General features: G+C 46.7%; 1 protein-coding gene across 1 annotated transcript in view; it reads left to right on the top strand.

Annotated features, from left to right (window-relative positions):
- The window catches only part of SYN3 (synapsin III), a 289948-nt gene that overhangs the window by 80483 nt on the left and 182004 nt on the right, over positions 1-27461 (top strand). Inside the window, exon 5 of the mRNA XM_048832522.2 lies at positions 8866-9022. Within this exon, the coding sequence (XP_048688479.1) occupies positions 8866-9022 (157 nt within the window). The remainder of the gene's footprint in view (positions 1-8865; positions 9023-27461) is intronic.

Raw genomic sequence — 27461 nt, 5'->3', positions numbered from 1 at the left:
ATCAGTAAATGTCACTAAACATTGATTTCACGGTACACACACAAAGCAAGAAAAAATATTTCCATCAATGATGACCAAAACCTACAGATAGGTAAAGTAAGAAAAATGCTGCTTAAGAACTCATTAGAGTTTGTTTAAGGATATTCACTTTGTGTATTTGGACATGTGTTGTTGACAATTTGTGCTTGTAATGGTTATAAATAGGGCCCTACCAAATTCACGATCCATTTTGGTGAATTTCATAGTCATAGGCTTTTAAAAATCATAAATTTCATGATTTCAGATATTTAAATCTGAAATGTCACAGTGTTGTAGCTCTAGGAGTTCTGACCCAAAATGGAGTTCTAGGGGAGGTTGCAAGGTTACTGTAGGGAGGTCACAGTATTGCCACCCTTACTTCAGCACTGCTGCTGGCGGAGGTGCTGCCTTCAGAGCTGGGCTCTCAGTCAGCAGCTGCCGCTCTCAAGGTAATGTTGCTGCCAGCAGCAGCGCAGAAGGATGGCATGGTGTGGTATTGCCACCCTTACCTCTGAGCTGCTGCCTTCAGAGCTGGGCCCTCGGCCAGCAGCCGACACTCTCCGGCCGCCCAGGTCTGAAGGCAGCAGCACATGAGTAAGGGTGGCTTGGTATGGCATTGCCACCCTTACTTCAGCACTGCTGCTGGTGGGGTGCTGCATTCAGAGTTGGGTGTCCTGACAGCATCGACCGCTCTCTGGCCACCCAGCACAGAAGCAAGGGTGGCAATACTGTGACTCCCCTATGATAGCCTTCCATCCTCTGTGCAACTCCCTTTTGGTTCGGGTCCCCAAGTTTGAGAAATGCTGGTCTCCCCCACAAAATCCTAAAATATGTATAGAATAGGGTAAAATTACACAAAAGACCAGATTTCACAGGGGAGACCGGATTTCACGGTCTGGGACGTGTTTTTCACAGCTGTGAATTTGGTAGGGCCCTAGTTATAAAGCTTTAACATTTTGAATCTCAGTGTCTGCCATTAAATAATTGTCTGACACCCTCTCATAATTTCCCACGGCTGTGAACATTTAGAAGCTTAAAACCCATAATTTTTGTGCAACTCTGTGAAAATTTAAATGGCTAAACGTAAAAAAATGCTTGAAAATGAACTTCGATATTATCAGTTGAAATGATAAAATAATAAAAATTTAATTGTGCCACGCCTACACATATACAACCCCATTGGCTTCTGCCATTGTTGTAACAGGGACTGTTAAAATCTTCAATCTCTTTGTTGGTAACTTTTTGATCTCTACCACTTTTCCTAAAGTGTGGTTCTGTTCTGAAATGTGCTTGCAAAAAGGGCTATGTGAGGTTCTCTGTTTATTGTTCATCACTGAGTTTCATGACAAATTTATTCAGTTTACAAGTAAAAATATGGGGATGGATTTTGGAGACTGTTCTTGTATGGCTTGAGGAGCATGTAACCCAGCTTTACAACTTCCTGGTCCTTGGGCCAATAGATGTAAGTCCATTCTGAAGAAGCAACTTAGAGCAAACCTTGAGGCTGCTCTAAGTTGTGGTGGCTGCAGTGGCTCCCAGTGCTCTTACCATAATCCCCTTCTCTTGGCCACTGGACCCCTCCTGCCACCTGTGGATTTCTCTGTGCCAAAAGAATCCCCAACTGTCTAGTTAAAATAGCTACTCCCCTTCTTTACACTGTCAAATAATGCAAAGAAATGCATCCGATGAAGTAAGCTGTAGCTCACGAAAGCTTATACTCAAATAAATTTGTTAGTCTCTAAGGTGCCACAAGTCCTCCTTTTCTTTTTGCGAATTCAGACTAACACAACTGCTACTCTGAAACCTGTCAAATAATGCTTTCCAAAGATCAAGTCCCAGTCACATTACTCACATGAGTAGTCCCATTGAGTTCAGTGGGATTCTTTGCATGAGTAAGGGAAGAAGGATTTCTCCTTTCTGTAGAAAATTAAGACGTGAGGGTTTTGTTGAAATGGAAGATCTCCTATTTTACGATGCTATTTAAATTAATATAATGAGAAATGTGGGAACATACAGTAATTCTAACATTGTGAAATATATAATAATGGATGTAAAACCAAAAATAGCCAAGCTTTGTAATTGGTTGTCAGTGATGTCATAACTATATCACTAACACCCAGGTAATGCACAGACAGGATTTGGTCATATTTCATAAATGCCATTTTATATTATCTCAGGCACACCTGAGGTAGTGCATACTTTGGGGGATTATTGCACCGTTAGGTAGCTGAAGTCACTCCAGTTTTGGCCTTGTGCCTCAGAACTTTGCCTGAAGACTCCATTAATCCCCTGACAACACATAGCCTTTTGTACGTTATTGCTTAATTATACACTTTCCTTCCCTTTCTTTGAGTACTGAAAAGATAAGAGAGGCTTTGTAAGAGAATTTAGGTAAAACAGGTTGGCCACTCAGAAAACTTAAGATACTTTAATTCAGTCTTTGGTATCCAAGATGCCTTCTTGTGTGAACATGAGAAACAGAGTGCCCTGTAAGACTGAAAGAGAGACAGCCCTCCTCCTATAGAATGGTCAAAGAACTCCGTAAGCTCATCATCATGCAAAGGAAAAAACATGTCACCATAATGCAACCTTCTGTTCTTTGTGTGATTAGATGGTGAGTGCTGAAATGAATAGAAGAGATGGCCAGCTGCCCTCCTGTGTGATTCCCTCACAGTCACAAAAGAAATCTAATGATGCAGAAGTAAAGTGCTAGGTCAAACAGACCTTATTTGTGGAAGTAGATGTAATTTTTCACTGTCTGGGTGACTTTTTGAAGGGAGAGGGAAGGGATTTTAAATGGTGTTTTGGCAGCATAACGTACTCCTGAATTTTATTTTTCTAATGCTCACAAAGCTCTTTGGAGTTCTCCATGAACAACTGAAGGACCAGGAAACAAGCTAGAGTCAAGTCTATAATCAGAACTAGGAAATAGGAAATTACACCTTCCAGCAGGATTTGCTAGTGTCATTTGCTGTGTTCCAGTCCACAATGGCTGGAGAACCTAACCACTACAGTGAAATGTTACTGATCTTTTCAGTTCTGATTCTCTGCTGCTTCTTAGAGTGTTCTCCACTGTCAGAACCATTGCTGCTGCTCCTGGAGTGTTTAACTGTGAGAACAGCAGCAAAAAAATTCCCTTGATTTGTCCTTCAAATGCTTATTTATTACTTTCTCTCACACCTGTTGCCAAGACAGCTAAGTTGTGCAATTGCAAATATTGAAACATAAATTTAGGTATAGTTAAGCATGAGCCAAGAAGTTAGGATCTGGATTCAGATCTTAATTTTCCCAAAAGCCGTGGGTGTTTGGATCCATGTCTCTGAGTTGGGTCCATTGCTAAAATTAGTTTTACCATTTAGAAAAAAAGAACTGAAACACATTGGCGCAAAACAAAAAGCAGTCACTCAAATATGAACCAAAATAAATGTCTTACATGGTGGCCTCATAGTTGAGACGCTTCCAGCTTCCAAAGGTAGGAGACTTTCAACTGTGAGCCACTGCTTCCACTTTTGGGGTGCTCAGCTATTGAAACCGACAGCAAGAGCCTTCCAGCCAGTCTGAACGGCCATGATGAGCCCTAGGGTGAGAGGCAGCCACTCACTTTGAATAGCATCTGGCACAAGTGGGAAGTTACATCAGACTAGGAGAGAGCTGCAATGTGCTTGTGGTGAATTGTGCCTCTCAGGAGGTGGCCAGCTATACGCTGCACTGTTTGGAGCTTCTGGAGGTTCTAGATAACCCTAAGTAGAGAATATTACCACAGTCCAAGCCTAGAGATGACAAAGCCATGCATGCCCATTCCAAGGTCAGCATTAGAGAAGAATAAACCAAAAATATGTTTTAAAATATAATATTGCAAATCAGTTCAACCTGAACATGAAATTTTTGTGGGAGTGTTTAAATGGCAAAAGGTCTGATTCTCATTTACACTATGGTCCTGCATTCCATTCTAGTTTACAGCTACCCCCATTTGAAAGCTCTTTTACACTGGCAAAGAGGTATATAGTGTAAATGAGAATCGGACTTGCATCTTTAGATTCTGCTGAATATGGGAAAGGGCTTTTGGGGAAGCTGGGATGAGGAAGGGCTCTCTCTTCTGCCAAAAGCTGCAGCCATCTGGCCACAGTAGGGAGGAGGGTGTATGCATTCAGGAACCCTACTTCTGCCTAGGAAAGCTAGGGTACCTGCATGAAGCGTACAAGGCACAGCTACAAGTTATTGCTGGTATATTCTGAGCTGCTGTTCTGGATTTTCACATTCAGCTTTATCCGTAGCATTTTACTTTCCACTATATTTCCGAGACAGCTTCTTCCTCTGCCTATCTGCTTTCGGGCAACCTTTGTTTTGGCCAAGGAGGCCTAGATGTGGTTCTACGCAAACAAGGCCCATCAGTGCTATTCCAAAACCTGGGTTGAGGGGGTTGGTCAAGAACTGAGTACGCATACCATCTCCACACTTCTAGCCCCACCAGACGAGGGTACTTGGGACTTCAATGCATAGATGCTACAGAACCTTCCTGGCCCAATTATTTTTAATGTCATTTGAAAAGGGAGTCTACTCTCAACCATTTCTCTTTTAGATGTCGTGTCAACTTTCTGTTTAGGTTGTCATTCTTGTTGCTTGTTGTGTGGATGAGTGGAGCTGGGAAAGGAAACTGTAATACTGTTAGCCATTTTAAAATTCAAGGGCTCATTGTATTAGAACATGGTTTACCCCTCTGAATGAATAATTGTTTCAAAAGTAATCTACTCTCCTAAGAACATTAAATGGATATCATTGAGAGTAATCCTCTTCTGTATGGGAACCAAGCCTCTTACTTCCCAGGTACACAGCTGCTTGCTATTCATATCATCGCCCTTATAAGTTGCTGGCTTACCAGCTTCCCGAAGGATGATGCCCTTTGTTTTCCTTTTGATCTCTCTTCTTGCAGTTTCTACCCTTCGGCCCCCCATTTTCCCACTAGGCTCAGTTTCTCCTTTATAGATGCCTGGAAGACTTCTCTTGATCACACTTGCTCCTTTATTCCTTAGTGGTTGCAGAACCTGCACTCATTCCTCTTGTTTCTTATTGTTCAAGATACTTTGGGACCTGGCTATTGCCCCACATCTCCAAAGAGAGATCCACTTCTCAGCTGAGGCTTGTGAGAGATCCATAGCCCGGGGCAGTGGTAGGGCAGAATCATACTATTGTCTTGGTTATTGGCACCCTATTCCCTCTCCCAGTGTTTTTTCAGTGGAGGGGTTCTGACCAATTAAACCAATCCTCTTCTCATACAACATATATAGTTTAGATAGCAGGTCTCCATCATTTACTCTGCATTATCATAGAATCATAGAATATTCGGGTTGGAAGCGACCTCAGGAGGTCATCTAGTCCAATCCCCTGCTCAAAGCAGGACCAACACCAACTAAATCATCCCAGCCAGGACTTTGTCAAGCCAGGCTCTAATGATGGAGATTCTGCCACCTCCCTAGGTAACCCATTCCAGTGGTTCACCACCCTCCTAGTGAAATAGTGTTTTTTAATATCCAACCTAGATCTCCCCCACTGCAACTTAAGACCATTGCTCCTTGTTCTGTCATCTGCCACCCCTGAGAACAGCCGAGCTCCATCCTCTTTGGAACGCCCCCCCTTCAGGTTGTTGAAGGCTGCTATCAAATACCCCCCTCACTCTTCTCTTCTGCAGACTAAATAACCCCAATTCCCTCAGTCTCTCCTCATAAGTCATGTGCCCCAGCCCCCTAATCATTTTCGTTGCCCTCCACTGGACACTCTCCAATTTGTCCACATCCTTTCTGTAGTGGGGGGCCCAAAACTGTACACAATACTCCAGATTTGGCCTCACCAGTGCCAAATAGAAGGGAATAATCACTTCCCTTGATCTGCTGGCAACTCCTACTCCTACTAATGCAGCCCAATGTGCCATTAGCCTTCTTGGCAACAAGGGCACACTGTTGACTCATATCCAGCTTCTCGTCCACTGTGTAATTCCCAGGTACGTTTCTGCAGAACTGCCGCTTAGCCAGTCGGTCCCCAGCCTGTAGCAGTGCATGGGATTCTTCCATCCTAAATGCAGGTCTCTGCACTTGTCCTTGTTGAACCTCATCATATTTCTTTTGGCCCAATCCTCCAATTTGTCTAGGTCACTCTGGACTCTATCCCTACCCTCCAGTGTATCACTGCCATCTATTATACTGGGATCTCCTGCTTCCTTGGTATCTAAAAGTCCATAGTTTTCTCTAAACTTCAAGCAGGCTGAAGTCTTTCAACCCAGAGTTTCAGCTGGTAACAGTTTTTTTTAGTGTGTTATTCTCTATCTTATCCTTGAGTGTTTGCCATTGGGTGGTGGGGGGAAAGGTGTGTATGTCAATATAGCAGGTTCATATGTGGGCACAAAAGCTACTTCCAGGACAGTGTGCATAAAATACGTTCCAGCTCAGTAAGGACCAGTTCCCAAACTGGTTGCAAGGAAGAATTTGGGTGGTGGGTCATTTTAAATTCTTTTGTGCTATTGTGCCAACCTATCTTCTTGAACCTGAGGGAAGTTAAGATGCACCTAGAGCATCTGGTTGCTTAGACCCTAGAATGTTTAACAGCCCACTGGGGGGTCACTGAATCCTGAATGTTTGGCATCCAGAAAGTTAATTTCTTTTCTGGGGATGTTTGGCTGCCCAGTGGGTGCTTTCTACATGGAATGTTAGCAGAAGTCAAGCAGTTAAACTGCCAAGGTTTGTATTCTCTCACTGTTTCTCAGCATGGGGTTGCCACTTGCCTCACTTTGTTGACCTTAGGAAGATCCATACATCAGCTGCACATTCAATAGTACAGCCCTCCTGATGTTTATTGCACATTTCACTGATTGAGAAACATGCCACCTTTGGTGCCCACTGCATTAAAGAGTCTGTGTGGGTTAGAAATACTACAGGGGAGGGTGTCTGATGTTTCAAAACCTCTGCCTCTTGCCTCATAACAAGGGCAGAGCATGCTTCTTGCCATGTCTAGATTAATAACAAAAGCCCAAGGTCAACAAATAAAACAAAGTTTAAAACCATAAGCGGTTCTGGGTTTTATTCTCAATACTCTTTGCCACAATCTGACCCAGAGTCGCCATTATTTAAGCTCAGTACCAATGTGGACACAAGAACAAATGGATATAAACTGGCCACCAGGAAGTTTAGACTTGAAATTAGACAAAGGTCTCTGACCATCAGAGGAGTGAAGTTTTGGAATAGCCTTCCAAGGGAAGCAGTGGGGGCAAAAGATCTATCTGGCTTTAAGATTAAACTCGATAAGTTTATGGAGGAGATGGTATGACGGGATAACATGGTTTTGGTAATTAAATATTCATGGTAAATAGGCCTAATGGCCTGTGATGGGATGTTAGATGGGGTGGGATCTGAGTTACCCAGGAATGAATTTTCTGTAGTATCTGGCTGGTGAATCTTGCCCATATGCTCAGGGTTTAGCTGATCGCTGTATTTGGGGTCGGGAAGGAATTTTCCTCCAGGGCAGATTGGAAGAGGCCCTGGAGGTTTTTCGCCTTCCTCTGTAGCATGGGGCACGGGTCACTTGCTGGAGGATTCTCTTCTAATAGGTAAGAGGTTTTTCACAGGAGTGGATGGGTGAAATTCTGTGGCCTGCGGTGTGCAGGAGGTCAGACTAGATGATCATAATGGTCCCTTCTGACCTTAGTATCTATGAATTCAGATTTCCCAGCCAGAGCGATGGAAATATAAGTTGGGACTATAAAACCAAAAGAGTTCCAGTTCAATACATCCTAAGGATTGAAATTATAGTCTCATAGCAAGGAAAATGTTCAAAGTCAATGAGGTAATGGGTCCTGGGGACAGAACTAATTTCTCTTAAGAACTTTAATGCAGTCTGGAAGTTTTTCCAATGCCCTTGATGCAAACTTTGTTTAAATGTAAAATAGACCCCGAAGTCAATGGAAAAGTCTCTCCAGTGCATTCAAGTACAACTGCTGAACTCTGTTTCGGGCAGCCTTTCCAACTGCTGTTTCCAAATGCTTTGAATTGGCCCTAAGATACAGTATGCAAAGGAATTATTTCCATCTGGTTGATGCCTAAGCTATCTCCTACTGCCTCACCGTGGAGGGCCTCCAGTTTGGTTAGAGAGTTGCTACATTTGGAATCATAAAGATCCCATGGCGAGTCTTGGCTAGGATAATGAGCTGATTGCTCATGCAGTGAGCCCCATCACTGGATGGGCACTCTGAAAATTTGTTAATTATGTTGCAGTGTATGATCCCCGGGTATTGATGTTCTAGCGATCTGTGTCCAATATGCGTTGCGGTCTGTGAGTGAAAGGAAATGTGTGGGGATGCCTGGATGTGTGAGATATCTTTGGAAATATGTGCATGATCTTCCCATCCAGTGGGCTTCATTTCCATACCCAGTCCCATTGTTAGAAAACAATCTTTTCCCTCCTTCATCTGTGCAGCACATTGCAACAAGGGTCACCAAAAATGGCCAAGATTTTCAAAAGAGAATTATTGGAATTACTGGGGAGAATTTCCCCACCCCACCAGAGAATTTATGATCTTTGGCTTCTGTTATAGATTGTTCCTGTGTGAGCCTGTCTGAAATGGAAACTGGCAAATCTGTCTGGAGAGTTTCTAAGCCCTTGTGCTCGTGGTTATGTAGGATTTTAATTTTTTTTTTATCACTAGGTTTTTCTTTGTAGTGTAATTGATACAATACTGTGGCCTGAGAAGATTCCACCTATTTGAAGGAGAGCAAAAATGGGGGAGGATGGAGGCAAAAGAGGGAAAGGAAAGGAGCCTTGCTGATTATTTTTTTTAAAAATCACTCTAATTGTGTCTTCTAGGTCCTTTAAGCCTGACTTTGTTCTGATTCGACAACATGCATACAGTATGGCACTAGGAGAGGACTTCCGCAGCCTCATCATCGGCCTGCAGTATGGTGGAGTCCATAGTGTCAACTCCCTTTACTCCATCTACAACTTTTGCAGCAAGCCCTGGGTGGTAGGTGATAACCCAGGTTTATTACGTTAGCACTGGGTCAGAAAAATGATGGAGCTCCAAAGTCAGACTCCAGTTTTTCTAATGGGAGCCCTTCCCTTCCCATTGCAGCCACCACGCGGCTAGCCTGAGAGAGTTGTTTTGGGACTCCTTTGGGAGCCTGCCAACATCGCTCCTTTATCAACCTGTCCAACTTACTTCTGAGTAACAACCTTGCCCTAACTACAAGGCGTCTTCAGCAGTCCCAGATTCTGCATGGGAGACAACAGCAGCAGTTAAATCTAGATCTCTTTTGTAGCAGTACAGACCAATACTGCTAGGTCACTGGGCTGGCCCAGGCATGATCTTAACTTGTATGAACCATCAGCATACCCTGTTCTAGCGGATATATAGACAGTGATTCATAAAAGGGATTACATGATTTTATAACTATTATTTGTATTATGGTAACGCCTAGAGACCCCAGCTAAAATCAATGCCCCATTGTGCCAGGCACTGTACAAACATAGAACAAGGCACCAAAAAGACTACAATCTAAATAGACAAGAGAAAGTATTGTGGGGAAGGGATATTACATATGAGCAGCGTGAACAACGCAGTGATTTGCAAACGTCATGTTGGTGCCAGGGGGTATTATTTTTGTTTTTGTTTTTTGTTTCTAATTTGGGGGGTGGGGTTTGTTGGAAGGGGATTAATTGAGAAAAGAGAGAGGAAAGGTAGCGGGCCCATGAAAGGGAGGAGGTTAGAGTAATGGGAAGAAGGGGAGTATGGAAGACAGGTGGAGTGAGGCTGAGGTAAATAGGTGAGATAACAAACAGTCAGTCAGCAGAGGGGAAAGACTATCCTGAGTAAAAGTTGTAAAAAGTCAGATGATGGTCTCTCTGAGTCCGTAGGTTCCTGCTGCAGCTGCTTGTCTCTGCTCCTCTACGTTGGCTTCTCTTCCCCAAGCTTATATAGCTGGGGGGAAGAGGTTGGGCCTCATGGATGGGATTCTCCCCTGCACAGTTCTGGATCTGAGGGGCATTGAGACTATGGACTTCAATTTCCACTGTTTGTGTATGGGGTTGTGGGGAGAGGGACTTCCCAATGTCCACTCTAGAGCAATGGCTCTCAAACTTTCCAGACGACTGTACCCCTTTCAGGAGGCTGATTTGTCTTGTGTACCCCCAAGTTTCACCTCACTTAAAAACTGCTTGTTTACAAAATCAGACCTAAAAATACAAAAGTGTCACAGCACGCTAGTATTGAAAAATGGCTCACTTTCTCATTGTTTCCATAGAATTATAAAATAAATCAGTTGGAATATAAATATTGTACTTACATTTCAGTGTATAGTACACAGAGCAGTCTACAACAAGTCATTGTCTGTATGAAATTTTAGTTTGTACTGACTTTGCTAGTGATTTTTATGTAGCCTGTTGTAAAACTAGGCAAATAGCTAGATGAGTGGATGTACCCCCTGGAAGATCTCTGTGTACCCCCAGGGGTATGTGTACCCCTGGTTGAGAACCACTCTTCTAGAGGATCCCTGCTGATGCAACTCTCGGAAATCTCCTATATAGTGACACAGGTATCACAAAATATTGGACAGAGAAGACAGTCACAAGGAACCAACCATCCTCATTATTTAACCATAGATTTTGCAAATTCAGCTGAGGTAAGTAATGATTGAAAAGTGTTATCCTGTGACCACCCTGTTTGGCACCGGTGCTTTCAGTCTATTTCCTATTTAAAAGGTGCCTCTGTTACAAAAACAGTCTTCACAATTTGCACCCTTTTTGACAGTCAGTGTCAGTGGCCAGGACATGGATGGTCATGCCTAGGACTGGAGCAGGCATCAGGCCTAGTGGTTGGAGCAGGCATCAGCAGCCAGAGCCAAGGGTCAGAACTGGAGTCAGAAGTCAGGAACTGGAGCCAAGGGTCAGAACCAGGTTCCTGAGAATGAGACAAGGCAGGGACAGGACTGGAACTATGAGGGAGCAAGGCTGGCAATAAGTGGGAGCTATAGGTGAATGCTTTGAACAGCCACTGAACTGCTGCTGGGCTTAAGAGCCAGTCTGCTGACTCTTCCACCCAATCAGATGGTGTAGCTAAGTAGGCAGCCTATTACAGGCCCACTGCGCTCATGAGGTTGCACGGAGACCTGGCTCTGCTGCAGGCCCTGTTTCCTGACAGTCAGTCTGATCACTAAGACCAAGGATAAAATAATGCATGAAGGCCAAAGGTTTACAAAAATAGGAGCCTAAACTTAGGCTCCTAAATCCATATTTAGGCACCTAAGTAAGTGGCCAGATTTTCCAAAGTCTGAGCATGCAGCAATACCCAGTGACTCTAGTGCTAGTTAGTTTGTGGAAGAATCTTGAGCCTCTGTTAAGGATGTCTGCACCTAGGGCTTGAGGGGGTTGTCAATAAGGTTTTCAGTTTAGAGCAGAGGTGGGCAAACTACAACCCGCGGGCCACATCTGGCCTGCGGGACCGTCCTGTCCGGCCCTTGAGTCCCGGCTGGGGAGGCTAGCTCCTGGCCCATCCCCTGCTGTCCTCCTTTCCCCACAGCCTCAGCTCGCCATGCTGCCAGCGCTCTGGGCGACAGGGCTGCAAGCTCCTGCTGGGCAGTGTGGTGGTGTGGCTGGCTCCAGCCGGGCAGCATGGCTGCCAGTCCTGCTGCCCTGAGCAGCATAGGAAGGGGGTGGGGAGCAGGGTGGGTGGGGGGGTGGATAAGGGGCCGGGAGTCCCAGGGGCAGTCAGGGGACAGGGAGCAGGGGGCAGTTGGATGGGGCAGAGGTTCTCGAGGGGGGGCGATTAGGGAATGGGGAACGTGGGGGTTGGATAGGTGTGGGAGTTCCAGGGGGCCTGTCAGGGGGCGGGGGTGTGGATAGGAGTTGGGGCAGTCAGGGGACAGGGAGTGGGGGGGGGGGATGGATAAGGGGTAGTGTCCCAGGGGTGTGGTTAGGGGCGGGGGATCCCGGGAGGGGGTGGTCCGGGGAAAAGGAACAGGGGGGGTTGGATGGGTCGGGAGTTCTGAGGGTGGCAGTCAGGGGGCAGGAAGTGGGAGGGGGTGGATGGGGGTGGGGGCCAGTCTGTTTGGGGAGGCACAGCCTTCCCTACCCAGCCCTCCATACAGTTTCGGAACCCCAATGTGACCCTCAGTCCAAAAAGTTTACCCACCCATGATTTAGAGGTATCTCTGGATCCTAGGCTATTCCAGATGATATCAGAGACCATGTGTGTCTTTCATCTGCGTTTGGTGCACTGCTTGCACGTATTACTCACTGTTATCGCTGCCTGTGTGACTTCCTGTCTTGATGATTATAGTGCGCTGTAAATGAGGGGACACTTAAAGCCCGCTTAGGCCGGGTCTACACTGCAAAGTTAGGCCGACCTGAGTCGACTTGTTTCAACTTTTTTTTGCATGCATCTACACCTAAGCTTGTCTGCTGTCAATGCAGGCACCCCATTACATCAACACAATAACCCTGCCCCCCAATGATGCAGAGCCAAAATCAACCCCTACTTCCATCAGCGTAGTGCTAGTGTAGACACTGAATTACTTGCTCAACCCTAATAGTCCTCCAGCAGCTGTCCCATCATGTCCCTTTCCCCTGCAGTAGCGACCACTCTGATCACAACTTTGAACTCCACTGGCAGGGGTCCCAGAGACTGGAAGTCTACTCCCTCTTTAAAAACCTTTGTGTGTCTTTGAAATGCCTTTTCCTGGTTGCCCACCTTGGCGCTCACACCTACTAGCTGGCCATTGCGAGTGTCTGGCCATACTGGCTCAGCACAGACAGAGAGAGCTACACCTAGATGTGCTCCTGCCTGGAGCAGAGCAGACGTCCTGGGTTTCCCCAGACTATGGGGAGAAGAGGCTGTGCAAGTCCAGTTAAGGACCAATCAAAGCAATGTAGACGTCTACGTGCTGATCACACAGAGCATCAGAAACCTGAGGCATGAAAAGGATGAGCATCAATGTTGGGTGAAAGCCAAGGAAGTTCAGCAGGCATATCAGAAGGTGAGAGAGAGCGACAGCACTGGGGCCATCCTGCAAACCTGCCATTTCTACAACAAACTGCTTGACAAACTTGGTGAGAACCCCACCGGCACCCTGAATGTGGCTGTGGACACTTCATGAGAGCTGGGAGTGGAAACCCCTGAAGAAGAGGAAGTGGGGGACACACACCATGTGGTGAGCCAGGAGCTCTTCAAAACTCTAGTGGAATCAAGCCAATCCTGCCAGGCGAGCACCGATGAGCCCAGTGATGAAGGGGAAAGGAGCTCAGGTTAGTCTATAGATGCATTATTCCATATAAGCATGTTTGTTTCTCTTTTCAGTGACCAAAGCCTCCCCTACCTCTTCCTTTCTGCCTTGCTTACAAATGGCGTTCATCCCACCTGCACATTTAGAGAACAAAGGCATTAACTTTTGATTCCTCGCTTTACTTGCATGGGGTATCCAATTAAAGTTCATGCTTTGGAATGCATACATAGTTGCCACTTCAATCAACTACTACCTTAGGAAATCATTTCCAACAGATGAGCATAGCAGTCCAAATTACACAGTCCACAATAAACCACTCTCTTGTGCTCAGATAGAGGTAGAGGCAGCATTTGCTTTTCCATGCAGAGTACTCTGATAATCTGAACAGGGATGTCCCTTTTTTCCTCTGTAACAGATTTGAATTAACTTTCATGGAGATACTCTGCAACCCTGTCAGCTACAGGCCAGGTTGGCTTTGGGACACCAGTCGCAGCTGTATTCTCTGTGTCTCTGTCACCCTCAGAAGTGAAATATCAGCCAAAATCACCACTGCTTGTGAAAATATGGGCAACATTTACTGCACTTTCCCTATATTTGTACCCTGGGGCACCCACCGTCTAAACCTTTGATGCCACAGTTTCCCCTCTCTCACCTGCTAGTCCAAACTCACCATGTCTTGAGCCGCAGAGTGGTGCCAGAACAAGGCACTTCAAAGCTAAAGAAAGAGTTCACGTTATTTATGAGAGGTCTTCATTGGAATAAAGTAAGAAAATTTCCCTTTCTCTTGCAAGTGTAAATCTAACAATGTCTCTTTCTGTTTTTAACAGCAGCCTCTTTTATGGTAGCCTTGAGAGGTGAACCCTCCCGGCCTGCTGAACCTCGGACCCAGATGTTTTATGTTTAGTGAGATCCTCCAGTCCTCTACGATTGCAGACTGTGAACACGGATTGGAGGGGCTGAACGGCCAAGAGCTGGGTGAAGGGCCAGGCAGAGAGAGACTGGATGCTGGAGGAGAGGCAAAGGGATAGAGACAGGAATTGGAAAGTGCTCAGACAACACACACTGATGTTGCAGAACATTATTGAGGTAAATGCCCAAAGACCCTGCACACATCAGCCTTTCCATTCCATGGAAAAATCCTGGTGGCTGCTCTTTGTACCCCCCAGCAAAACAGGTGGCAGCATGGTATGAACCCTTACCCTACTCCTCCATGCCAGGGGAGAATGAGGAGAATCATATACTTACACTGACCAGTGATAACTACAGGATCAGCCAACAAGCACAGTGCACTACTTATTTTTACCATGAATGAAACATTGTTGTATGTTTTTAATATGTAAACATGTATGTTTATTGTTTTACTTATTTGTGATAAATATGGCTCACCTGACAGTGATGCTAAAATGTTTTTAACTTGTTTATTTACACTTTGTTTCCTGTGTATATGTGCACAATAAAGTTTTAGTTTTTGAAATTCAGAGTATATTTATTAGTTTGCACCAAGCAGACATGCCGCCTTACAAAATTAATAACAAGAATCACTAAACCACCCACACTCTAGGTCTGTACACGTGAAGGAACACAAGTTCCGAAAAGCATGACACAACGCCACTGTGGCTGACTGTTAAAATGATCTTTAAAGGCCTCTCTGTACTGCATAGCTCCATGATTGGCAATTCTAATTGTACCTGACTGTTCAAATTCAGCAGAGAGCTGGTCCACCTCACCCCTCCACCTTGCCAGTAGCCTCTCCCCCTTCATTTCACAACATATTGTATAATACATAACATGCAGCAATAACATTTGGAATGCTTGCCTTGCTAAGGGGCACTCTAGCCATTAAACATCACCAGTGAGCTTTGAGTTGACCAAATGCTCATTCAAGATTCATCCTGCACCTGCTTAGCTGGCAGCTGAAACTTTTCTCAGTGCTATCGAGGTGGCCAGTGTACGGCTTCATGAACCAGGTGAGCATGGGGTAGGCTAGGTCCCCCAGCATCACCACTGGCATTTCAACCTTACTAATGTGAATGCATCAGTCAGGGAAGAATGTCCCTGCTTGCAGCTTTTGGAAAAGTCCTGTTGCACCTTAAAAAGGTGTGAAAATTATGGGATGGAATAAGCAGTACGGGATGGAGAAAGTTAAATTGTGGGAACTTAACTCCTAGTTCCCACAAATCCCTGGGTGAATTGCTGGTATTCCACAAAGCACTGCGAAAATGTCCCACAAGGCATTACACTGGACAGCAGTGCAAGGCACACTGGGATACCTACTGTGGTGCACCGCATTTTCTATTGACACAGCTGCATGCGGTGAGGATGTGCAGCACTGATGCAAACAGCCAAGTGTGCGTGCACCACCCAAGTGACTTACAAATGTCATCAGCTGAAAGCCAGCATAACTTAAGTTGACCAAACTTTGTAATATAGACACGCCTTAGACAGGCCTGGTGCAGGGTGTAATGGCCTTCTTGCTTAGCAGTGTCATCAGCAGTAAATTGATACAAATGATCAATAAATAACATTAGCTTCCTGTTGTCTTCAAGCTGCAATTCAAGGGGCTGATACTGATCTATAAAGCTCTATATAGTCTGGGTCCTCCCTGCCAGAGAAATCACCTCCCTAATTTTGAATACTTAGGGCTTCTGAGAAGGCATTTTCAATACAAGGCCCTTGACTTTGAAGCTGGCTTCCACTGTTGGCCTGACAGAGCCTGAGATTGTTGACTTTTGGGGCCTGGTGAAAAGCCCATTTGTTGACATTGGCTTTTGCTGGGGAAGGTGATGGTGTGACATATTTGTGCCTTCAGTTTGAGTCATGGGTTGAGACTGGGTAAGTTTAGTTGGCATGTGTCAACTCATTTTCGTAATTCTGTGTGTGCTAGTATGCAAGATCCTAGAGATGAAAGTGACGGGCATATTTTTAGAAGTCTAAAAGAAAAGAAAAGAAACAAATCAGTGCCTTACAAAATGAAGCTGGCTGCCAGAACTGTGTGGGAGAAATTGGCTCTGCCATTGCCTCTGCTGTAGCTATTCTGGGCCTGATTCTGCCTTGCTTTACGCTGGGTGAATACTGTCTCCTCCAACCCCAGCAGTCCCAGGAAAGTCAAGGAAACCACTTAAACACTTTTTTGAAATACCCCTCTTTCCCCACCACCTACCCCCAAAATACAAACAAACTATGACGGGGTGGACTAGGCCCCTGAGGCCCCCTACTGGAGGCCTAGTGGCCCTGCCACATCCCACCCCAGAAAAGGACAGTAGAGAGGTCTGCCAAGCTGCCTAGAGTGGCTGTGTGGGAAGCAGCCAACTGGGGCCCAGCAGGCTAGTATAAGAAGAGCTGCAGGGCCAGGGTGAGTTCAGTTCCTTGCTGGATCTGGAGGAGAGCGGAGGATGCACCTGGCTGACTGAGGAAGCTACAGGACCTTGGACATAGCCATGCCGGCAGAGGCTGAGGGGAACATGAATTAGCTCTGGGTTGACTACTGGGACTCCACCAGGGCAAGGCCTTGATGTAAGGGTGAAGAATGTGCTGGAGCCACGGAGAAGTGGCCCAGGGAATTGTAGCAGCAATGCTGTTTATTTAAAGCAGGGGTGGCCAACCTGCGGCTCCGGAGCCATATGCGGCTCCTCATATAGACACGGACTCTGGGGCTAGAGCTACAGGTGCCAACTTCCTGATGTGCCGGAGGGGTGCCCCCACTTCCCTCCTCCTCCCCTGAGCCTGTCATGCTCTTGCTCCTCCCCACCAAATCCTCCTGCATGCCACGAAACAGCTGATTGGGAGGGAGGGGGAGGTGCTGATATGCAGGGCTGCTGGTAGGCAGGAGGTGGTGGTGGCAGGGGAGCTGATCGTGGGGGCTGCTGACGTATTACTGTGGCTCTTTGGCAATGTACGTTGGTAAAGTCTGGCTCCTTCTCAGGCTAAGGTTAGCCTCCCCTGAGTTAAAGGGACGTGGCAGATGGTTGCTATTTATAGGGTCCCTGGGCTAGGACCCAGAGTAGAGGTCGGGCCTGGGTTCCCCCCACCAGCCACTGGGAAAGTAGCATGGACTTTGAGGCACCTCAGAAGGGGAACTGAACTGTAGTGGCCCAGCTGAAGAGAGTCCCTGAGAGGGCAAAGATGTTGCCTCCAGGGAAGGAGCCCTGGGGCACTGCTCTATTCCAGACAACTTGAGAGAGATGTTACAGAGGGCACTGAGAGAGGCCCCTGTTGGATTTGTATCCCAGAAGGTGTTTGCTTTGCTTTTAGTACACAAACTGTGTGTGAGTGGTGGGAGTCTGCTATAGACCACCGGACCAGGGGGATGAGGTAGATGAGGCTTTCTTCCGGCAGCTCACGGACGCCACTAGATCGCATGCCCTGATTCTCATGGGTGACTTTAATTTTCCTGATATCTGCTGGGAGAGCAATACAGCGGTGCATAGACAATCCAGGAAGTTTTTGGAAAGCGTAGGGGACAATTTCCTGGCGCAAGTGCTAGAGGAGCCAACTACGGGGGGCGCTTTTCTTGACCTGCTGCTCACAAACCGGGTAGAATTAGTGGGGGAAGCAAAAGTGGATGGGAATCTGGGAGGCAGTGACCATGAGTTGGTTGAGTTCAGGATCCTGACACAGGGAAGAAAGGTAAGCAGCACGATACGGACCCTGGACTTCAGGAAAGCAGACTTCGACTCCCTCAGGGAACGGATGGCCAGGATCCCCTGGGGGACTAACTTGAAGGGGAAAGGAGTCCAGGAGAGCTGTCTGTATTTCAAGGAATCCCTGTTGAGGTTACAGGGACAAACCATCCCGATGAGTCGAAAGAATAGTAAATATGGCAGGCGACCAGCTTGGCTTAATGGTGAAATCTTAGCGGATCTTAAACATAAAAAAGAAGCTTACAAGAAGTGGAAGGTTGGACATATGACCAGGGAAGAGTATAAAAATATTGCTCGGGCATGTAGGAATGTTATCAGGAGGGCCAAATCGCACCTGGAGCTGCAGCTAGCCAGAGATGTCAAGAGTAACAAGAAGGGTTTCTTCAGATATGTTGGCAACAAGAAGAAAGCCAAGGAATGTGTGGGCCCCTTACTGAATGAGGGAGGCAAACTAGTGACAGAGGATGTGGAAAAAGCTAATGTACTCAATGCTTTTTTTGCCTCTGTTTTCACTAACAAGGTCAGCTCCCAGACTGCTACGCTGGGCATCACAAAATGGGGAAGAGATGGCCAGCCCTCTGTGGAGATAGAGGTGGTTAGGGACTATTTAGAAAAGCTGGACGTGCACAAGTCCATGGGGCCGGACGAGTTGCATCCGAGAGTGCTGAAGGAATTGGCGGCTGTGATTGCAGAGCCATTGGCCATTATCTTTGAAAACTCGTGGCGAACCGGGGAAGTCCCGGATGACTGGAAAAAGGCTAATGTAGTGCCAATCTTTAAAAAAGGGAAGAAGGAGGATCCTGGGAACTACAGGCCAGTCAGCCTCACTTCAGTCCCTGGAAAAATCATGGAGCAGGGCCTCAAAGAATCAATCCTGAAGCACTTGCATGAGAGGAAAGTGATCAGGAACAGCCAGCATGGATTCACCAAGGGAAGGTCATGCCTGACTAATCTAATCGCCTTTTATGATGAGATTACTGGTTCTGTGGATGAAGGGAAAGCAGTGGATGTATTGTATCTTGACTTTAGCAAAGCTTTTGACACGGTCTCCCACAGTATTCTTGTCAGCAAGTTAAGGAAGTATGGGCTGGATGAATGCACTACAAGGTGGGTAGAAAGCTGGCTAGATTGTCGGGCTCAACGGGTAGTGATCAATGGCTCCATATCTAGTTGGCAGCCGGTATCAAGTGGAGTACCCCAAGGGTCGGTCCTGGGGCCGGTTTTGTTCAATATCTTCATAAATGATCTGGAGGATGGTGTGGATTGCACTCTCAGCAAATTTGCGGATGATACTAAACTGGGAGGAGTGGTAGATACGCTGGAGGGGAGGGATAGGATACAGAAAGACCTAGACAAATTGGAGGATTGGGCCAAAAGAAATCTGATGAGGTTCAATAAGGATAAGTGCAGGGTCCTGCACTTAGGACGGAAGAACCCAATGCACAGCTACAGACTAGGGACCGAATGGCTAGGCAGCAGTTCTGCGGAAAAGGACCTAGGGGTGACAGTGGACGAGAAGCTGGATATGAGTCAGCAGTGTGCCCTTGTTGCCAAGAAGGCCAATGGCATTTTGGGATGTATAAGTAGGGGCATAGCGAGCAGATCGAGGGACGTGATCGTTCCCCTCTATTCGACATTGGTGAGGCCTCATCTGGAGTACTGTGTCCAGTTTTGGGCCCCACACTTCAAGAAGGATGTGGATAAATTGGAGAGAGTCCAGCGAAGGGCAACAAAAATGATTAGGGGACTGGAACACATGAGTTATGAGGAGAGGCTGAGGGAGCTGGGATTGTTTAGCCTGCAGAAGAGAAGAATGAGGGGGGATTTGATAGCTGCTTTCAACTACCTGAAAGGGGGTTCCAAAGAGGATGGCTCTAGACTGTTCTCAATGGTAGCAGATGACAGAACGAGGAGTAATGGTCTCAAGCTGCAGTGGGGGAGGTTTAGATTGGATATTAGGAAAAACTTTTTCACTAAGAGGGTGGTGAAACACTGGAATGCGTTACCTAGGGAGGTGGTAGAATCTCCTTCCTTAGAGGTTTTTAAGGTCAGGCTTGACAAAGCCCTGGCTGGGATGATTTAACTGGGAATTGGTCCTGCTTTGAGCAGGGGGTTGGACTAGATGACCTTCAGGGGTCCCTTCCAACCCTGATATTCTATGATTCTATGATTCGGCTGGAGGGCTGAGTCAGCGAAGACCCACCATGAACACACAGAGAGTGCAGGCACATGCGCTCCACCAGGGGGCGCTTGCGAGTAGGGCTGGATTAACTCTCCTGTGGGCTGGGGCTATTAGATTTTGTGGGGCCCCTGGGGGTTTGGAGTGTGGAAATAGGCTCAGGGCTGGGCAGGGGATTGGAGTGTGGGAGGGGGTGCAGCTCCAGCTATGGGAGTTGGGCCAGGGATGGGACCGGGGTTGTGGTGTGACAGCAGGTTTGGGGTGTGAGCTCTGGGTGGGAGTTTGGGTGTGGGAGGGGGCTCAGGGCTGGGACAGGGGGTTGGGGTGTGGGGTCTTGGAGGGAGTTTGGGTGCAGGAGGGGGCTCTGGGCTGGGGTAGGGGGTTGGGGTGCAGGCTCCGGCTGGGAGGCGCTTACCTCAGGCAGCTCCTCGTCAGTGGCGCTGTGGGGCTAAGGCAGGATCCCTGGCTCCATGCTGCTCCGCTTCCAGAGGTGGCCAGCATGGCCAGCCCCTAGGCGGAGGGGCCAGGCCACTCTGTGTGATGCACACTGCCTGTGCCTGCAGCTGCTGTCCCTGCAGCTCCCATTGACCGCAGTTCCCAGCCAATGGGAGCTGCGGAGCTGTTGCTAGGGGCAGCACACAGAGATTCCCTGAATGCCCTCACCTAGGGGCGGCAGGGGCATGCCAGCGGGCCAGATGAAAAGAAGTAGCGGGCCGTATCCGGGCCTGCAGGGCCCCCCTTAGCCCAAGGCCCTGGGCTGCAGCCCCTAAAGCCCCTGCGTTAATCCAGCCCTGCTCATGAGAGGTGAGTGCACCCTGTTACACAAACAAAACAAAGAAACCTAAATCCACAAAGCAATTTACTTAATCTAAGATCTCAAACTGCCATTTGGCACTGCTAGTGACTTTATCTGGTTGGAGCTGGCTCAGGTATGCATTTCTGTCTTGCCTTTGATTACTGAGAGCTTCTCTGGCAGTGAAATCAAAAGATTTTATGATAGCTAGAAAACAAGAGACAGACACCAACAGCTTTTCTTGGGGATAGATATTTTTCCCTTGTTTCATTTTGATTGCAAAATAGGCATCCTGAAAGGAGGAATCTGTTTGGCAAAGGTTTTTGGAAACTTACTGGATAGACATAACTGTAGGCGGGGCTGGGGGGGGGGTGAAAAATGAAATTACCTAATGTTAGGCAATGAGGTTTTTCACATTTTGTTTGTATTTTCAAACATGATCCAATTTCATGAGAAGTTTCACAATTTTGTGCGGTTTTTCCCTCAACAGTCTGTAATGATTCCTCCACAACTGAGTGAATTGAGGCTCAAAAATACGCTCATTTTTGAATGATAATTGTGAATTTTTCAGTATTTCAAAACAATTTTTTTAGAGAGATGGAAAATTAATTTGCATTGACAACATGCATAATTTGAACTTTTTTAAGTGAAAATAGCTATTTCACAGAGGCTAAACAAAAAAATGAATTTTCAGGATCTTAGAATTATGTAAAAGTTTTGCTATAACCACACCAGTCAGGATGCATTAGCCAATTGCAACAATCGCTGTGTTATAAAAGCTACAGTACAAAACTTCGCAGGATTTCATACAGGGTAATGATGTGCAGTAATATCCACAATTTTGTAAGACCGCTTACACCTCTTCACAAGGTGGGGGAGATCTGAAGCTTCAGAGTAAAAATTTCTGAATCACTTAGCCTAAGTGCCATTGACTTGCAATGGGATTTAGGCTCCTAGGTGACTCAGGGTATGTCTACACAGCAAAGAAAAATCCACAGCTGGCCCATGCCAGCCAACTCGGGCTTGCGGAGCTCAGGCTGTGGGGCTCTTTGACTGCTGTGTAGGCTTCTGGGATTGGGTTGGAGCCCGATCCCTGGAACCCCCTCCCACCTTGCGGACTCCTAGAGCCCGATCTCCAGCCTGAGCCTGGAAGTCTACACAGCGGTAAAATGGCCCTGCAGCCCAAGCTCAGATCAGCTAGTATGAGCCAGCCGCAGATGTCTAGTTGCTGTGTAGGCGTACTCTTAGCCATGTTAGAAAATTTTACCCTCAGCCTTAAGATCCACCTGTCCTTTTCTTTTTAAGCTCTTCCTACTGCAGTAACTTTTGACACAGACAAGCCCAGCTAGCTTAGGCATGCCACATTACTGCACATGCATGATTGTATAGGGTTAGTAAGGGCCCAGATTGTGCCACCCATGAGTACACTGAGTAGTCCTATGCTCTGTATGTGATCTCATTGAAATCCATGGGGTTACTTACGCACTGAGGTACTGACTATGAGTAAGTATGGGCCCTTAGTGCAAGGAATAAGCTAGCTGAACGGCTGACAATAACATTCCTCTTAATTAAGGACACACATACAGGGAGGATACTTGACCTATTCTCATCAGTGTCAAGGATCTGGTGTGGAGAAAGTAAATACGAAAGTGTTTACTCCTTCACATAACAAAAGAACTAGGAGTCACCAAACAAAATGTATAGGCAGCAGGTTTAAAAGAAAAGGGGGTATTTCTTCACACAACACAGTCAACCTGTGGAACTCCTTGCCAGAGAATGTTGTGAAGGCTAAGACCGTAACAGGGTTCAAAAAAGAACTAGATAAATTAATGGAGGATAAGTCCATCGATGGCTATTAGCCAGGATGGGCAGGAATGGTGTCCCTAGCCTCTGTTTGCCAGAAGCTGGGAATAGGCAACGGGATAGATCACTTGATGATTACTTGTTCGGTTCATTCCCTGTGAAGCACCTGACATTGGCCACTGTTGGAAGACCGGATTCTGGGCTAGATGCACCATTGGTCTGACCCAGTGTGGCCATTCTTATGTTCATATCTAAGCAAGAAGATAAGAGTTGCTGTACTGGGTTAATCCATTGGTGTCTCTTGTACAGTATAGTGCCTATCACACATGTAACATTTGCTACTGAGATCAATATGAAAGATGTAAATTTTTTGCAATTCTGACCCATCTTATAATGGCGAGGGTGGGCAAAAAAAGTTCAGTCTTTTACCAGCATGTGTGTATCACACCCATTACTACAGCAGTGGCCAATACCTAATGCTTCAAAAAGAAGGCAAACTAACAAGCAAATACCCCATATGTCAGCCAGGCAATTATTCAATAGCTTTAGTTATTTTCCTAGGGTAACATGTATACAGCATCTCTGTGTCTGTGTTTGTAGATCTGTGTGTGCACCCACTGTGGTGCATGTGTCTCTCTCGCCGGTGTGTTGATCTTTCTCTCTGTGTCTCCATGTCACTCTGTGTAACTTTTAAGTTCTGTTTTCTCACTTTGCTAGTCAAAACAGTGTTTTGTTTTGTTTCTCTGGGATGTGCAGGGGTAGTTCAAATAGTTAAGAGACGCAATCTGTCCTCTTTCCTCTAGATCAACACCCTCGTTGCCAACAAAAATTATTCTAGACATGGAATTTTTCCTCTTATCTGCTGATGTGCCCAAGGGGGTGATGGTACTAGTGGTGTGACTATGCCACCGATGGAAGATTTCTGGATTTTCTCAAACACTGAATTTCATCCCACACAATTTAGAAAAGGAAATCTTTGTGTGCCTACAAATCTAAGGGCAACTGCCATTTCAGTATGTGTCTGGCACATGGCCTTCAGACTGTTTTTTACAAACTGGCAGGATTTTTCATACAGGAATCATCCTTTAATTTCCAAAATGCTCTCTTCACCAGGACGTGCAAGATTAAATTTAGTAAACAGAAATGTTTGCTAAGGTGGTCCAGTGATTGCAATGCTGTGAAGGGAACCCAAAGGAAGGTACTTAGTAGACTTGCACAACATACTTTCATCAGACCTCACATTGTCTTGAACAGAGCCTTGGAATTGCAACTTGAGGCATTATGAACCTCAGCCTATGCTCGTGAAAGTTCAGCAAACACACTGCTGAGAAGCTAAAGGACTTTCCTCTCCCCATGCTCTGGGTCCGTTATTCCTTGAACAGCTATCCTCTTCCCCCAACCAGTCCTGGAACTTGAAAATGTCTCCTTCAGGATGAGGGGATCCCAAGGTTTGTTGTGAAATTGTTGTTGGTGTGGTTGCAATAAGAACCTTCCACAACTGAACTTTCCCCATAATAGAGGGTTAAGTTAACTGAACTTCTCTAAAAGAACCTATGGGAGTTGACTTACTTTCAAGCCCTGTGAATTAAACCTCGGGCTTCAGTTTGTGAATCTCTGTGCAGAGTTCTATTTGCAAATTCTCATAGCCTTAGCCCTGGGTTTGATTACATATTACTCTGCTTTGAAGGATTAGATTTTTATTGGTAAATGTTGATGATGTCGATTTCACTATACATGCACAAACCAAATTAAAAAAATATTTTCATGGTTGTTAATGTACGGGTAGGCAAAGTAAGAAAAATTCTGCTTGAGAACTTATTAAAGTTTGATTTAAGTGTATTTACTTTGTATATTTTGACATGTGATGTTGACAGTTTTTTGTTTAATGGTTATAAACTTTAACTTTTAGAATCTCAGTGTGTCCTGTCATTAAAAAATTATCTGACCTCCCAATAGCCTTCCCTCATAATTTCCTGGAACTGAACATTTAAATAGACGAAAATTTAAAAAGGTACTTAAAACTAAACACTGATATTCTCCATCAGCATTATACAAAAAAAAATTGAATTCTGCCAAGCCCCTGGTACATGTGTCAGCAGTAGCTAGAATTATTGAGATGTTTGCTCCCAGCTGCAGCAGGCCTCGACAAGTAAATTCTCTAAATACCCATGAAAATTGATATCTGAGAGATTCATCTCAACTTAGAAATCACTGAATTAAGAGAAGTAAGCAGTCCTCTTTCTGCAACATCACCAGTCCTGACTGTCAATAACAGCACTGCTACCTAGTTGAAAAGGAGCTTGCCTATTAGAATGGTGCTTATAGCACCTAGTGAGGTGCTTTAGGCACACTGCAAGGTGGCTACATACATGAATGTCAGTCACAAGGAACATAGATCATCCAGAAGATCCTTCCATAAGCAATTTCAATGATGTTTCTCCTGTTACTGTCTCCTTTCATCTCCTAGTCGTATCTGCATATTGTCCTCCATAAAATCTGTCTCTTTTGCCTCAAGGAACTTGCATGTCTTAACTCTTTGAGTGCCACAGCCTTGCATACCCACCTTTCAAATATTAGATTTTTTCTTTTACCAGAGAAAGATAAGGGAGTGTGCCGTATATGCAACTTACAGCAGGCAGTAGACTGTACATGTACAGGGCTGGCCTTACCATGAGGCGAATGGAGGCAGCCGCCTCAGGTGCCAGACTGTGGGGGGCGCCACTAGGACCCAGAGTGTAGAAAATTGTGTCTGCTGCTGGTGCATATGTATTCTCTCTGCTCGAGATGGTGGAGTGCTGTGCTGGAGGAAGGAGGGCACAAGAGACCTAACAGGCAGGCAGGAGAAAAGGTGAGAGGGAATAACAGAAAGCAGCAGGAGCTGCAAGGAGAGAGAGGAGGAGGAGCCTCTTATGTACCTCTCTAGCACCCCCAGGAGACTGGACTGATTAACACCAGCTTCTCAGGGAGCTTCCTGTTTCCTGCTGCTTCCCTGAACCCACTTGAGGAGAACAGGCAGTCAACTGAAGTAGCAGGAGCCAGTTAGGCCCTTAAGATGCTGATATCTTCCCTCACTCAGGCCCTGTTACCAGCCTGCTTATTTGTCCCCTTCAATTGAGTGTTGAGAGCCACACTAGCTGGCACAGAACAGCAGTCATGAGTGAAAGAAGAAAACGCCCCTCTGGGGCAGCATTCAGAAAAAGAAAGAAAGCAAAGGAAGCTTTTCTATCTAAGCGGGAAGGAGCTCTCCTGAGATACATAGACACAAATGTTCACAGTGAGCCTTTCAGCCCCAGTGAGGATGAGGGTGGTGAGGAGATGCCTGATCTTCCAGTTAGTCAGAGCGCAGGTGACCTGGCAGCTACTGCAACATCCATATCTCCATCTCAAATGGATGTAACCATGTGTAAGCGGGGGAATAGTCCTGCTATTGTGGGGAACTTTCCTGGCTTCTGCACTACCCCGGTGAAGTGGGCTAGCGAAAGGATCTGAGTCCTCACTCCCACTTCTTTTACCCAGTGGCCTCCCTTCCCTTGAGGACTCCCCTTCCACTCTCCTGTCTGGCAGAGTCCTTGTAACCCCAACAAGGCTGGGCCCAGGATTCCTGGGGCGGGGGCTCGACCCCCAACTCTGCTGTGGTCACCTAGGATGGGCTAGGGTGTCCCCACTCCGGGGTACTCTCTCTGCAGTGGGCACTTCTCTGAACCACTGACCATTACATACAAGTTAAAGCAAATGCAAGTTATTTAATCAACAATTAATTTTAAAAAGAATAAGGGAAAATGGGAAAGGTGAAAGGAAACACATCGCCCCGCTCTGTGGCAGGGAACATCACAAACAGCGTCTCTGGAATGTCTGGGCAGTTCACAGTCTGTTCCTTGTAAGTCCCAGGCCTTCTTCTCAGGCCCTGGCTGTGCTGCAGGGATGCTGCGAGTTGGACACTTGCTCTGCTGGTGGCCACACGCTCTCAGGCTCTACGTGGCAGGGCCCTTCTTTCTAACATTGCCCCCACCCTGTCAGGGTTACCAATCCCCCTCCGAGTCTGGCCTGCAGAGCCTCCTGGCTGAGGTGTCTCCCTGCGCTGGGCCCATTGCCCAGGGTCCCCCCTCGTTCTCCCCAGCTGCTCATGACACCTAGCTCCAGACTGCTCCAACCCCAGCTCCAGCTCCTGCTCCACTCTGCCTCAGCACAGCTGCTGCTCTGCCTCCAGCTCCCTAGGCTGCTTCTCTGGCCCCTCCGGCTCTGGTTGCTACAAGCTCTCCTCCCAGGATAGGTCTGCTCCACAGGCTGCTTCTGTGACCCTGCTCCCAGCACTGACCTGCTTCCTGGGCTGCTTTTCTGGCCACTCTGGCTCTGGTTGCTGCAGCTCTTCTCCCAGGGCAAGTCTGCTCTCTCTGGGCTGTGCCTCTGGCTTTGGAGCTGCAGCTCTGCTCCCAGGGCAGGGTCTGCTCTCTCTGGGCTGCTTTTCTGGTCCCTCTGGATCTGGCACAGCTCTGCTCCCCAGCTTAGCTTGGGCCCCTGCTTTCTCCTTAGCTTGGCCCCACTCTGTCTGACCCAGGCAATTCCAGCTCACACGGAGGACGGGACCGCCCTGGCCTCCTGACTCCCTGATTAGCCTGCCCGTCCTGTCATTCAGGCTGACCTGGAGTATTGGCCTCTCCCCATTGTTCCTGGGGACTGTCAGTCTCAGGGTCCTGATTTCCCATCAACCCCCCTTTTAGTACTGGGAGCTAGCAACTAAAACACCCCCACTGAACATTAGTAAGGGGGCAACA

Source organism: Caretta caretta, chromosome 1 (assembly GCF_965140235.1).
Source record: "Caretta caretta isolate rCarCar2 chromosome 1, rCarCar1.hap1, whole genome shotgun sequence".
Taxonomy (NCBI): Eukaryota; Metazoa; Chordata; order Testudines; family Cheloniidae; genus Caretta; species Caretta caretta.
The sequence above is the reverse complement of the archived record's forward strand: the minus strand, read 5'-3'. Positions and strand labels throughout refer to the sequence as shown.